At 41.9% G+C, this 14,895-nt stretch overlaps 1 protein-coding gene across 4 annotated transcripts in view; it reads left to right on the forward strand.

The window, feature by feature from the left end:
- Positions 1-14,895, forward strand: part of RTTN (rotatin) — a 118,371-nt gene that overhangs the window by 24,014 nt on the left and 79,462 nt on the right. For all 4 annotated transcript variants that reach the window (XR_003032362.2, XM_005224039.5, XM_059880993.1 and 1 more), the window contains exons 12-18: positions 2,225-2,437; positions 3,949-4,061; positions 5,851-5,977; positions 7,754-7,879; positions 8,384-8,500; positions 9,330-9,469; positions 13,226-13,397. Coding sequence is in view for 3 of the 4 variants with exons in the window: in XM_005224039.5 (XP_005224096.1) it covers positions 2,225-2,437; positions 3,949-4,061; positions 5,851-5,977; positions 7,754-7,879; positions 8,384-8,500; positions 9,330-9,469; positions 13,226-13,397 (1,008 nt within the window). In the remaining variant the exon portion in view is untranslated. The remainder of the gene's footprint in view (positions 1-2,224; positions 2,438-3,948; positions 4,062-5,850; positions 5,978-7,753; positions 7,880-8,383; positions 8,501-9,329; positions 9,470-13,225; positions 13,398-14,895) is intronic.

Genomic DNA, 14,895 nt, shown 5'->3' on the forward strand with positions numbered 1-14,895 from the left:
CTCCCAAACTTATATTTCCAGACCACATGTGTCGTCTGAACCCCAAAGTCCTATGTATATCCTATATCCTTCTTACATCTTCCCTTGACCGTTCATATCTCCAGCTTAACAGGTCCCAAGCCTAGTTCTTTGCTTCCTTCCCAAGTGTGTTCTCCCTGTGGTCTTCCCATCTCAGTAAAGGACACTTTCATTCTAGTTGGTAGTTGATCATGAGAAAACCTTACAGGCATCCTTGATTCCTGTCTTTCATACACTTAGGTCCAATCCCTGGACAAAGCGTCTTTTTCCTTTGATCTTCGGTCCAGAACCTGAGTAATTCTCACCACTCCCACTGCTACTGCCTGAGTTGAAGCCGCCATCCCGTCTTGCCTGGGTTGTTGCAGTGACCTCCTCCTTGGTCTCTCAGCTTCCACCATTGCCCTTTTCCACCTGTTCGTTTGGACTGATCATGATGTTTGCCCGAAACCTTCCATTGCCCCCTTGGAGGACAAGTCCTTTTGATGATCTGAAGCCTTCCCTGATCTGGCACCACTGCCCCCGGAGGCCATCGCCCCGCGCTAGCTCCACTGGCCTGCTTGCTGCCAAAGATGCTCCATGTCTGAGCCTTTATACTTGCTGTTCCCTGCGCTGTGACTGCTTTTCCCTCAGATGTCCATGTGGCTCCTGACTCCCAGGTCTCCACTTACATGTTGCCTTGTCAGAGTCCTTCCTCTGCGCCCCCTCCTGTCGCTTCTTGGTCCCTGTCCATCCTTCCTGTCTCCTGTTTTTAGAATTTTCTCAGCACTCCCAGCCGTACCTGACAAGTGTGGCTTACTCTTTGCTTTCTCCGCTGGAATGTTAACTTTGTGAGGGCAGAGGTTCTGTCTCTTCCCCTGTGTCCCTAGGAGCTGAAATGGTGCCCGCGCACAGTGGGGGCTCAAGGAGCGTTAGCCAAGGGAGCAAATAATTAGTCAAGAGGTAATTTAGTTTCTTTCTCTTTCCATTAGGAGTGTTCTTCACAGAATAAGAGAAATTTCTCTTGACTTTGTAATGGCTGCTATCTTAATAGTTTTTTTTTTTTTTTTTTTCCATGCTCAGTAACATAAAATTTTGATTCCTTTAGTTTTTGACTTTCATTTGGCAACTTTATTTCATGTAAAAGCATTGTTTAGCTGATTTAGCTCTTAGGCCTTCAGACAGTTAATAATTATCCTTAAAATATGTTATCCATGAAAATATTATGACCAAACCTGCTAAAATAAAGGCAGCATAGTACTCTTGAGCTCTTCTCAAATGGTTTTCTCTGAATGTTGAGTTTTCAGTTCTTTTCATTAGTTGATGCATAGAATCCTATCACAAAGCTAGAATCATTAAAAGAAAAAATCTAACAGGGATTTCTTAGTTTTAAATCAATTAAGTTATAAATGGGCCCCTTTATTTTATACTAATTAAAGGTCAATTTTTTGTGAGTGTTCTAGAACTGTATTAAATATTATGTTGAATTTCTCCTTTCTCTTCTAAAACACAAAACCAAATAGAAATTAATTTCTGTTCAAATCAGTGTATAGTTATACTTGATTTATCTTTAAGCTCAGTCGTGTCTGACTCTTTGCGACCCCATGGACTGTAGCCTACCAAGTTCCTCTGTCCATGGGAGTCTCCAGGCAAGAAAACGGGAGTGGGGTGCCATTTCCTTCTCCAGGGGATCTTCCCAACACAAGGATTGAACCCAGGTCTCCCGCATGGTAGGCAGATGCTTTACCATCTGAGCCACTGGGGAAGTCCTTAATTTAGGGTTATTCAATTCAGTGTGTAGTTAATAAGCCCTGGGCTGTCTCCTCAGGGGTTTACTGCATTTTTTCCTGACCATCTGTGTGCGCCTGCACGGGATACTTAGAGAGAGAGGCCTGGTGCCTTCTCTTCAGCTCTCTTCTGTTCAGCATGAACAAAGTGTGGGCTCCGGGGAGAGGAATGCTAAGGGTTGCTGTGGGGAAGGGGAGGTATCCCGGACCCCAGGCTTTGGAAAGGAGTTGAAATTTGGACTTGGGATATTTTGGGCTTAGAAAAAACTGCATTGAACAAAAGTGTAGAGGTAAATTAAGTCTTGGGGGATAGAATTTTCTTTGGAAAAGCATGGATTTTGTGATAGAAAATTACTAAAAAAAAAAGTCGAAGTGCATTAAGATTATAGTTTACTGTATTTATCTGACAATGGTTAATTTTTTTTTTTTTTTAATTTATCAAGGCAAGCCGCTTTTTACCGGAGCCTATGTTAGCAGCATTATTTTTTATTTCTTTGGACATGCCTGTTTCTTTGGAATATCCAAACATTCACGAAGCTGTTGTGGCCTATTTGGAACAGCTGAATTCTGAAAACTACAGTATTTATAAACGAACTGCAGAGGCTGCTTATTCAATTGAGTGTACCTGTAACTTCCTGTCTGATGTTGGGAAGGAGGTAAAAAGTTTTGTTAACGTCTCTTTAAAATTCCTTTGATAAAATGTTTAGAAAATTCAACCTATAGTTTTCAAACTGATGGACATTTAACAATTGAATTCTTCGGGGTAGGATTCATTATTACTTAATGGCCCAATTACAAGATTAAGGATACGATTTATATAAAATAAAATGAAGATTTGATTAATGAATGGTGTATTTTCATGAGACCAGTGGTATTTTTTAAAACAATTATAATCAATATCTTTATTAGATTGAGTTCCTCTTTGAAGTGGTTTAGTGTGTGTGAACAGTGTGACAGGTGACATAAACAGAATTAGAAGGGAAAATTTAGTGCTTATTTGAAGACATATTTTTCCCTTAATATTTTATAGATCTTTATTTATATAAAGAGCTTGTTCTTTTGTTAAATAAAATTATGAACAGCACTTTAAGGTAGAAGGTCTACTTTCGGTACCCTGTTACAGTAGTAATTATGTATTGTTACTTATCCCTTTTAGGATATTATTTAGTATGTTATCTAAATAACATAAATAAAAGTAGCACTTTCTAAATGAAAGCGTTGCTGTGCTAAGTCACTTCAGTTGTGTCCAACTCTGTGCTACCCCATAGACGGCAGCCCACCAGGCTCCCCCGTCCCTGGGATTCTCCAGGCAAGAACACTGGAGTGGGTTGCCATTTCCTCCTCCAATGCATGAAAGTGAAAAGTGAAAGTGAAGTCGCTCAGTCGTGTCCGACTCTTAGCGACCCCATGGACTGCAGCCTACCAGGCCCCTCCGTCCATGGGATTTTCCAGGCAAGAGTACTGGAGTGGGGTGCCATTGCCTTCTCCAAATGAAAGCCTTAATGAGTCTTAAAATAGACATTGCTTCAATAGTTGTTTACTGTCTGAAATATCAAAATGGGTCCTGAAGATTTTGAAAAATTAGGAGCAAAATTGTTACTCCTTTTGGCCCCTACAGTGGACTTTTTGGGAACCTCATACTTTAAATTTTCCTTATTTACCAATTATTGTTTATTTTTATTTTCTTTTCCCTTCATCTTTATGCCACTGTATCTTGTTTCCTCCATGACAGAATTTTGAATTGCTGTTTAGTTGAATTATTCCTGTGGCATTTTGCATGGCTAGTTAATCACACATGTATTGATTGTACCCTGTTTTCCTAGAACCTGTCAGGATGTTAGAAGCGGGAGGTAGATCTTAAAATACACGGGTCCTGCCTTGAGCTGCAGTTAATAGGGAGACAAGGGCACAATCGAGCCGTCAAGGAACATGCCACTCAGAGGTAAATAGAATAAAGTCTCAGGTGGTGTTGAGTTGGGCATTCTCTCCGCATTTTTCCTCTGAGGCTGACCTTTTCGGTCTGCTTGTGGAGATGGTTGACTTAAGCAGATGTGAACAGGCTCAGGGCCTCTGGATGATCCAGTTTCTTGAAGCTGCTTTGTTAGCTGTTGAGAATCTTACTGTGTATGACCTTGACATTTACTGTTGCATTCTGCTTCTTTTTTAGGGAGAAAAGAATCTCTCAGAGTTAGTGGAGCTGGCAGATCAAGCCTTACGTAGCTTTTCCTACCATCAGCATTTCCCCCTAATAAAGGAAATCATCTCCATTTGTTCAAAAATGTAATTATTTTTCTTAATATGATTATATTATTATATGGGGTGTGTGTGTGTGTGTGTGTGTGTAAGTTTAGGCACAATAAAATGAAACTGGCTTTCAGTCTGGTTATTTTTTCGTTTAAATTGCTATTATATGTTCTGATTTTTAAACTGTGGGTGTATAGCTGCATTAGACAGTTAAATGTTTTCTTCAGCAGTAAACTAGAAATGTCATGTTTGTAATCAACATTAATTATCCTTAGATTTTTACACTTTTTGATGTCTTTCCAAATAAGTGTTCAAATTTGTTAATATATCTTTAACATTGTAATTAATAACTTGAATTGAGGGTTTTTTAAATGTAAGTTTCATTATTCCTATCTTTTATATAGATTTTTGGAAAGCATAGTGCATTGATTAACTTATTTTGGGGACGTTGGAGCAGAGTTTGCTTTAAAACCTAGTATTTTCATTGCTTTTGGATAGAGTAAACTCCATAGTGATAAATATCCATTAAATATGGAATTTATTTTTCTATCCCTCTCCTGCTCTGTCAAGTCAGTCACCTCACATAATTATCTGGTGAGAACTACATTGAAGGTTTACTCTTACTACATATCAAGTGTACAAGACAGCATTATTAACCATGGTCCCCAGAACTTACCTGCCCTGTGTAACTGAACCCTTGTGTCCTTTGACCCACATCTCTGCATTTCATCCGGTCCCTGGCAATCACCAGTTCTACATTCTGCTGCTATGAGTTGACTTTTGTAGATTCCACATATAGGTCACATCATATAGTATTTGTTTTTCTGTCTTGGCCCATGTCACTTAGCATGTCGTTCAGCTTCATCTGTATTGTCACAAGTGATAGGATTTCCTTCCTTTTCCAGGCTGAATGGTATTCCATTATGGGGCTTCACTGGTGGCTCAGTGGTAAAGAATCTGCTTGACATTGCAGGAGACACAGGTTCAATCTCTGGGTCAGGAAGACCTCGTAGAGAAGGAAATGGAAACCCACTCCAGTATCCTTGCCTAGAGACCCCATGGATAGAGGAGCCTGGCGGGCCACAGTCCATAGGGTTGCAAAGAGCTGGACGTGACTTAGGAAGTAAACAACAGCAGTATTCCATTGTATATATTTAAACACTGATTATTTTCATGTATTGGCTATTGTGAATAATTCTAGAGTGAGCATGGGACTGTAGATATCTCTTTGAGAAACCGATGTCATTCCCTTTGGTTACATACTTAACAGTGGGACTGCTGGCTCATACAGTAGTTCTAGTTTTAGTTTTTTGAGGAACTTCCGTATTGTTTTCCATAATGGCTGTACCATTTTACATTCTAAATATAATTTTCTAGAGACTTTTTTTTCTGTACTCTTTAAGAGAGAATATTCTCTTTCTTAAAGCAAGTCATGTGCTGTTACTTCAATCGTGTCTGACTCTTTGCTACCTGCATGCACTGTAGCCCATCAGGTTCCTCTAAGCATGGGATTTCCCAGGCAAGAATACTAGAGTGGGTTGCCATTTCCTTCTCCAGGGAATCTTCCCAACCCAGGGATCGAACTCTCATCTCCCATGTCTTCTGCATTGGTAGGTGGATTCTTTTACCACTGAACCACCTGGGAAGCCCAACTTTAAGTTTACTTAAAACAAGTAGTCTTGGCTAAATATTAATTCGAGGTTGGTTAAAGAAGACCCCAGGTGGAGGAATTGGAGTGGGAAGAAATCCTGTTCACTGTGCTTTTCAATGTCATGTTTAGTAATTTACTTGCCTTAGATGTCTTGAATGTTTACCTTCCTACCAGCTGGAAATCCGTGCAGGCCAGTCCTTTACTACAAGGAGAAAGTCAGAAGGTGTTTCTGCGGATGTTGTCTCACCCTTTGCTACAAGTGAAAGTTGAAACTTACCACTGCTGTCTGGAAATTGTTAAGGTAGGTTGTTTGGTTTTTGTGGGGAGGGGAGCATTAACAGTGGATTCTTTTATTATAACACTAAAACTAAGAATTATTACCATAAAAATAAATGGTAATTATTAGTCAACTCTAAAAAATTTATATTATTGCATGCGTGCTGTGTGTGTGTGTGTGTGTGTGTGTGCGCGCGCGCGCGCACACTAAGTCACTTCAGTCGTGTCTGACTCTTTGCGACCCTATGGACCATAGCCCACCAGGCTCCTCTGTCCTTGGGATTCTCCAGGCAAGAATACTGGATTGGATTACTGTGCCCTCCAGGAGATCTTCCCGACCCAAGGATTGAACCCATGTCTCTTAAGTCTCCTGCATTGGCAGGCAGGTTCTTTACCACTAGCGCCCTACTGGGAAGCCCCCAAAAATTGTTAGTCAACTCTAAAAACTTTATACTATTAAATTCTGTAACTGCAAACTTGGTAAGTCTAGCATCTGAATCGCTTTATTAGAAGTTTTATTAAGAATTACATTTATGTTGTGTTACTTAATGACGGAAAAATTATAAGGAAAAGTTGACTTCTATCAAGTATTCAAAGTGATTTCTATGCACAGGAAAAGTTTTAGGTTATTACAGCTTAAATTTTATAGTTTCAGATCTGTTTTCTTAGTAATATTTTTCTTTTCTTTTGAAACAAATATTTCCTATATTTTTAAATTATAAAATATTTTAGGATAGAGTAGTGTTCTTGCCTGGAGAATCCCAGTGACAGGGGAGCCTGGTGGGCTGCCGTCTATGGGGTCGCACAGAGTCAGACACGACTGAAGCGACTTAGCAGCAGCAGCAGCAGCACCAGTACATAAATATTAACTATTTTGATATTGAAAAGAACACTGTACAAAGGACAATATAGAAAAATACCTATGTTCCCATGTACTCTTGAAAATGTCCTCTTGTATTCAATACTTCTGTAAGTACTATCTAGGTATAATGTATAGGTTTTGCCATTTTTACTTATCATTTTTTTTCAGGGAAATAAAAATATTAGTTACAACTGAGGCTTCTTTCCTTTTGCCACCAATATAACCATTCTTAAAAGTTGGTGTTTATCCTTTCCATCTGTGTGTTTTACATACATGTCTCTATAAATCATATATATTACTGTTTCTGCCTTTTTAAAGTAAATAATTTCATGCTGTACACATTTTTATGGCCTGTTCTTTTCATTTAATCTACCTCGTTCATTCATCTTAACTGCTCTTTACTTTGAATGTATTTTCTTCTATTTATAGTTAAGTATTTAGGTTTGGTCTACTTTTTACTGAAATTAAGTTTTTCAGTATTTTCAATAACTGTCTGTAACTGATAGTGCATGTTTGAAAATGTCTTGATTTTATCTTACTCCTGAATGATTGATTAGCTGAGTATAGAATTGTAGATTGACTGCTATTTTTTCTTAGCACTTTTCCAATACTCGTTTGCTCTTGTTAGGCTTCTATCATTTTTGAGAAGTCTGTTGTCAGTTAAATTATAATTTCTTTGTATTTTTTTTCTCTCTACCAGCTTTTAAGATCTTTTCCTTATCTCTGCTGTTCTTCAGTTTCATTGCAGTATAACTTTGTGATAGGTGTGTCATGCAAACTCAAAACTTGTCAGGAGAATCTTTATCTCCTACCAGTTAAAAGAAAAATTTTAGTGACTTAAGTACTAAAATTGGATTTGAATTATAAAGAGAAGAAAGAGGAATCCTTTGGAAAAATCAGTGTCACTGATTTTTAAAAACTTTTTGTATTATTTTGTAGGAATGTTTAGGCATCCATAATATCAGTAAACCTGTGTCCTCCCTTTGTAATGGAATTCATTTTCTACTTCACCCAAAAGTTCTGTATGAAATCTCTGCATTTGGCATTCAAGACCCCAAAAATGAGGTATGGCATGTTAAGAGGAAGTGTCAATACAAGAGAGTAATTTCGTAGATATTCAGCTAAATCAAGGTAATATTCTAATGTAACAAGACAGTAGGATGAGAAAGTAAAAAGAAACTTGTCTTTAATGTGTGGGTTCAGTTAAATTGTTGTTAAAAAAATGTTAAAAATGAGGCTCAAAATATAGGACATCCTTGTTCTCAGAGAACTCAGATCAAACTAAGTTTTTCATGTAAGGTATAGGAATGATGCAGTAGTTATAGTAAGAGTATTTCCATAAAAAACATTTTTATTCAATGGAAAAGTGTACTTTAAAGATAAGAAGAGAAACCATTAAAGGGGGAAAAACTGGTTGAGAACAGAATGTAAGATGATGCTGTGGAAACAGGAACTGTGAAGGAAGAGCTGCTGACTGTAGCAGCTTTCCAGACTGCGCATGGAGCGTCCCAGGTACGTAAGATGACTTGGCGGCCACCTCACTGGACTGCTGTCCGTGTTGTTGGGCAGGTGAGCGCCGCAGCCAAGGCCATCCTGGTGCACCTGCTGCAGGGCCGACTGAGGGTGTCGGCGCCGACCTGGAACAAGTTCATCGAGTCCCTGTGCCCCGTCATCCCCGTGCTGCAGGTACACTGTGCTCACCCACCTGGGCCACCGTTTCTGGTCGGTGAGCATGACTGATTGAAACGCGTGCCGTCGGGGAGACAAGAGATGCTGGGGTGCTGTGTGTCTGGGTGTGAGGTTAAGAAGTGAGGCACTGGCCTTCAGCACCAACTGTGAAAAATAGAGCTCAGCCTCATGTAAAGGCTTATAGGCAAAGCTAACCATGCTTTTCAAGCAGACTTGATAGAATGAAACTGGCTTCGTGGATTCTACCTGTTTATGTATGGATTAGTGTGATAGGTTGATTACTGAGCTCTCAGAGAGCCAGCTTTGTAAGCAGCCCTTCTGGGCTCAGGTAAAGGAGTGAGGGGCATGCAGGGCCCCCCTCCCTTGGATGGGAAGGTGGGGAAGATGGGAAAGGCCCACCCTCATGGGAGTGGTCCTTCAGAAGACAGAGCTGGGACCTCTGGCCAGCGCAAGACTGCTCCCGTCTTCCTGCAGGCACTCCCGCTGTGTGTGCGGGGTCGGGGGTGCAGGGGGCAGCTCTGAAGATCTGCAGGGGCCCCATCCAGGGCAGCCTCACAGCTCGACTCCTGGAGAAAAATTAGCACGTGTCAGGAGGGTTGGCACATTTTGCTGAAGTTCTCCAGTATTATTTTTTAAATACAGTTGAATGCAGGCTTCTTACTTCATGTCGGTTATTTTAAGAAAAGTCCTTATTCAACTGAATTGAAAGAAATTTGTGAGTTGCCTGACAGGTCAGCAGAGTTTCTTATTCTCTCAAGGTAAAGAATCAAGCAGCATGTTATGTATATAGTCAAATCATAACTTGCCTCTTGATGAAATCTGTTAGGGCTACGCCGACACTGAAGACCCTCTGGGGAACTGCATCCTCCACCTCAGCAGAGAGAGTCCAGAGACCGATGAAGGGGTGCTCCCCTCTGCCACCCGGCTGAAGTCCATGCTGCGGCTCCTGCTGGTGAAGAAGCCCTCGTAAGTAGAGCAGGTCCTCTGAGTGTGCGAGGCCATGGGAGCGTTCTGGGAAATGAGTGAATCCGTGTGGAACCATAGAAGGTCAGGGAGAGTGCTTCTTTTATCAGAGGGCCCCGTGAGTGGTCTTGTGGACGCTTTTCTTGGTGCCCCATCCTCCTCCAGCCTCGCCGCCAGGCCCGCCCGTGTTGTGGCCCCACTGCGCTCACTGATGGTCACAGCGCTGCTGCAGGACGGGTAGAGCCGGGCACAGAAGCAGATGGCAGGAACCGTAGAGTATTTGCACTGTCTTCTCTCTTTAGAAATTGTTAGCCTCCTGGAGTGAAACTTCTCCAATGAAATATTTTTTCTGAAAACTAAAGTTTTTCATGAAAGTGTGGTGGACCAGTTGCCTCACATATCAGGGTCTGTTGTTGCTGTTCAGCCGCTCAGATGTGTCTGACTCTGCAACCCCATGGACTGCGTCATGCCAGGCTTCCCTGTCCATCACCAGCTCCTGGAGCTTACCAATGTGTGGATATATTTTCATCTTGTTTAGCTTGTCCTCTTACTAGGCAAACTGAAGAAGTGCCCTTTCCTCCACCATTCGTGTGTCATTTTAACTAAAAGAGGAGGAGAGAAGGATTGTCTGTCTTCCCTCTTGGTCGGTGCAGCATGAATCTACTATTACTCTCTTGGTGTAGCAGGGGTTAGATTTTCTCTCACCAAGAAGAGAAAAAGCACTTAAATGTCCAGATGGATCAGCAGTGATGACGAGAAAGGACCAGCTGGAAAGGCTGGGGGACACAGACAGACGTTCTCTTGACGATGGGTAATTTTGTTTTCCCCTTACCTAGTCAGGATGATACAGTGGCTTCTTTGTAAACAGGCAGTCAGACGACAAAATAAGGAAGTAGATGAAATAAAGTAAAATGATAAGAGAATGGAAGGAGGAAAATAGGGACATTGTAAGAGCATGTGTATTGTGCAGAGAGGAACCTGTGGGTGATGCTGGAGCCGGTGGGGCAGATGGGGTTACTGTGCGTGTGCTCCTCGGGATTGGGCTTCTGCAAGTGCTCCCTAGTCAGTGTCTTTATTACTACTGTGCTCATTTAGTACTCCCTTCCTCAAATTTGGTGATTTAGCAAAACAGATGTTTATTTCCGGATCGCCTTTCCTGGCCCAAAGTCTCTAGGTAAACAGAAACACTGTTCTCAGGCGGGACGTTCTAGGGGCTTAGAGATCCCCTCCCAGGAGCCAAGGGTTTGGGTAAGGTAATTCTCAGTTACACACAGCTTAAAGCAGTGTAAATCAGTGTGTAATTGTTTTCGTTATTTGACTAATCCTCTCTCATCTCATCAGACCATAAACTCCATTCGGCAGGAACGCTGTCCACTGGCTAATCTTTACATCCTCAGACCTTCATTGACCACCTTGGGGATAAATATGCTCAAAATATATTCGTTGAAAGAAACAAGTGTAGGGAAATAATCGGATTCTGGTGCTCTTGCTAAACCTAAGAAAATGTGAAGTTTATCTCCAGAGGAAGAGATGCCTAAGTCCATGCTTGCCGTGTTCCCTGCTAGCCTTTTCCCTGGGGGTGGTGGCTGCCCCTGCACCAGTGACCCCAGACACTAATGCAGAGCATGGGCCCAAAAGAAGAGTGTCATGTGGGTGACACGGCAGAGGGCAAAGGGAGCTTTGCCTGACTTCCCACAGCATCTGGAGCAAATATTTGCCCTTCAAAGATGGTACCTGCTCATAATACAGTAAATTCCTGCTTTCTGTTGATTTGGGAAGCACTTGGGAAACAATGTCAGACTTTATTTTTTTGGGCTCCAAAATCACTGCAGATGGTGATTGCAGCCATGAAATTAAAAGACACATGTATACCTGTGGCAGATTCATTTTGATATATGGCAAAACCAATATAATATTGTAAAGTTAAATAAAATAAAAAAAAAATAAAAGACACTTACTCCTTGGAAGAAAAGTTATGACCAACCTAGATAGCATATTGAAAAGCAGAGACATTACTTTGCCAACAAAGGTCCATCTAGTCAAGGCTATGGTTTTTCCAGTGGTCATGTATGAATGTGAGAGTTGGACTGTGAAGAAAGCTGAGCGCTGAAGAATTGATGCTTTTGAATTGTGGTGTCAGAGAAGACTCTTGAGAGTCCCTTGGACTGCAAGGAAATCCAACCAGTCCATTCTGAAGGAGATCAGCCCTGGGATTTCTTTGGAAGGAATGATGCTAAAGCTGAAACTCCAGTACTTTGGCCACCTCATGCAAAGAGTTGAAAAGACTCTGATGCTGGCAGGGGTTGGGGGCAGGAGGAAAAGGGGACGACAGAGGATGAGATGACTTGATGGCATCACTGACTCGATGGACGTGAGTCTGAGTGAACTCCTGGAGTTGGTGATGGACAGGGAGGCCGGGCGTGCTGCGATTCATGGGGTCGCAAAGAGAGTCGGAAACGACTGAGCGACTGAACTGAACTGAACTGGGGACCGTGGTCGGCTGTAACCTGGCAGCACACAACACAGACATGACACGGCCTGTCTGGAACTGGGCATGTAACTGAGAAGAGAGATCGTATCAGTCATACTTCATTACTAATTGTAACAAAGCGAGATCAGTGACGGGGACTTCAGGGTGACAGAAAACAGGCTTGCTGTTGTAGGGAGGCCTGCGCGGGTGTGCAGGTTTTAACTGTAGTCTTCCATGTGCAACCTGAAACCTGGAACTCGGATTACCGCTTAGAATGTCCCGGTGTCCATGTAGTTCGAGAACCTGTCTCAGTATCCTCCAGCTCATTGCTGCTTGTCAACTTGATGATTCTAGTTTTGCATTTCAGTTGGTGATGGACAGGGAGGCCTGGCATGCTGTGGTTCATGGGGTCGCAAAGAGTCGGACACGACTGAGCGACTGAACTGAACTCAACTAATAGTGTGCAGCAGCCAGCCTTTTCTTGAAATCTTCTGCCTTTGCACTCAACTGGCTTTAAAGCTAATCAAGTCCAGATAAAATAGAGTTTTGATGGGAGCTAGAAGTATTTGCATTTTCATATTTGAGGGGATCTATTTCACTCCGAGTATCTCACTTTAGCTATTAACATGATTACTGTCCTGGAGGTTCAACCTGTTGTCTGGACTGTGTTCTTGTGTCTGTGATAGTTTTCATGATTGAGATAGATCACTTGACATGGAGGCTGGAGTCAGGATTTTTAATTTTTAATTTGGAGTTGAGGCAGTATTGACTGTGAAGTTTGCAGTCACAGTGAGTCTGCATCTTCTCTTGTAATTATCAGTTATTCTTTATTTCTTCTATTTATAAATGTAAAATGCAGGAATAATTGTAGATATACAGTGAGTACTTTAATAGAAAAAGTAAAATGTCATTCATAATTTCAGTATAGTAGAAAATGAAAAAGTGAAAGTGTTGGTCACTCAGTCATGTCTGCTCTTTGTGACCCCATGGACTGTAGCCTGCCAGGCTCCTTTGTCAATGGAATTCTCCAGGCAAGAGTACCAGAGTGAGTATCCATTTCCTTCTCCAGGGGATCGTCCCAACCCAGGGATCAAACCTGGGTCTCCAGCACTGCAAACAGATTCTTTACCATCTAAGCCACAAAGGAAGCATAAGCATAGCTGATACTTGTGTTGATTTGTAATAATTCTTTGTGATTATGGACCTTTCTAATTTCTATACTTTTTTTTTTAGCCGTTTATATTCAGTTTATGTTACAAAATATTGACTTAAAGACTTTGTTTCTGCAGGGTCCGGGTGCTGGCATTAAAGCTCTTAGCATCTCACCTCACAAGGGAAGAGGGGTCTGACACCAAGCGCCCTTCAATAGATGCCAGAGTTCTCTCCAGAGTTACTAATTTATTTATTGTGAAAAAACCTATTGAACTCAAATTGGATGACCGAAGAGAACTGATGATTAAGGTGCCTCTAACTTTCAAGTTTATTCATTTGTTTATAACTGTGTGATCTATTGTGTGTTACATTCTTTATTCCATTATACATCAGATAGGGAGAGAAGTGGTAGCTTCACATGTGAAGTTGAAGTTGTATCCTGGCTTTTTCTGGCTTCTGGATACATTTGTTTATTGAACAGATATTTCTTGACTGCCCACTGTATGCCAGGCATCATGTCCCTTTTCATTGAGAATATACTCTGGAAAGGCAAATTCATTTGAATAGAATCTTAAACACAGCGTAAGGCTAATCTCAAGGAAAGAAATTCTGTGATGACTCTTAAAAACAAATGTCACTGACATAAAAACTATTCTTTCTCTTCTCTTGGAAATATTCAAAAAAGAAAATATTCCTATGATAAAATTTTTCAGCCTTTTCATCACAGGAAAAGAATATAGAAGCCAAAGGCAGTTTCTCTTAAATGTTACAGTGGTTCTGAGGTATTTTTGTTAATCTCTGATTCTGAATCTTTGGCTTTTCCCCTCTCTTCAGAGGTTTAGCCTTCATCTCCTGTCTGCCCAGGGCTGCACCCGAATCATGGCGGACCTGTGGGATCAGTAACAGCTCGTGTCGGTTATCTCCATTGGTTCATTCCCAGCTTTCATAGCTTCTCCTGTGGCTCTAAGTGTGCAGTCTGGCTGTTTTTATTTAAGTTTAGACCAGCCCTTGAGGCCTGTGGCAGTGCTGTAGAGCTACACATAATACAGTGGATTTTTTAAAATGGGGAAACACGTTCAGCGTTCTCCTAACCTGAGTGTTCGGGGCCATGTCATGGCAATGACAGGTGGTTGGAGAACCTTCCATGGACCGTACACCAGGTCCTGTTGGGGTCGTCCTGTGTACTGAGCCCCTGGTGTCGCTCCTGGCCCTGTGTGTGGTGTGGGGGAAGGAGTGGGTTCTAGAGCTCTCTTTTCTGAGTGCATGTTAGGGCTGCAGATGGCGGTGGGTGGGAGGAAGGAAGAGTGTGTTCTGAGTCCTTTTCTCTCCCCTGGTCCTGTTGTATTTTGCGTCCTCAGACTCTCCTGGCAGGAAGCGATGTCCGGGGGCTGGTACGGGGCAGAGGCTGGTCGGAGAGCTGGGCAGCCTGCCCCAGGGAGCTCTCTGCTCCAGGGTGCTTGAGAGGGGAAGGGGAGCGGGCCAGGGGAACTCAGCTGGTGGCCCCTGGGAGCAGCAGAGAAACCCCGAGTCACATTGGGGTTGACTCACATATCTGGGGTTGCTGTTCTCAGGCTAGCAGGCTACCACCTGGAGTGATGTTGTGCAACTTGAACATTTTCTGTGAAATTGTTAAAAGTGGCTGCTAATGGGTTGTGAACAACTTCCTGGCAAAAATGTACATTAAGAGGAGAGGCTTATTTGACATGATGACTCTTTGTTTTAGATCTTAACTCCCTCTCTGACCTAGCACATCTTTCTTCCAAATATAAATATATTGATTACTTAAATAAGTTGGCTTTTGAGCCTT

Source organism: Bos taurus, chromosome 24 (genome assembly GCF_002263795.3).
Source record: "Bos taurus isolate L1 Dominette 01449 registration number 42190680 breed Hereford chromosome 24, ARS-UCD2.0, whole genome shotgun sequence".
In the NCBI taxonomy this organism is placed as follows: domain Eukaryota; kingdom Metazoa; phylum Chordata; class Mammalia; order Artiodactyla; family Bovidae; genus Bos; species Bos taurus.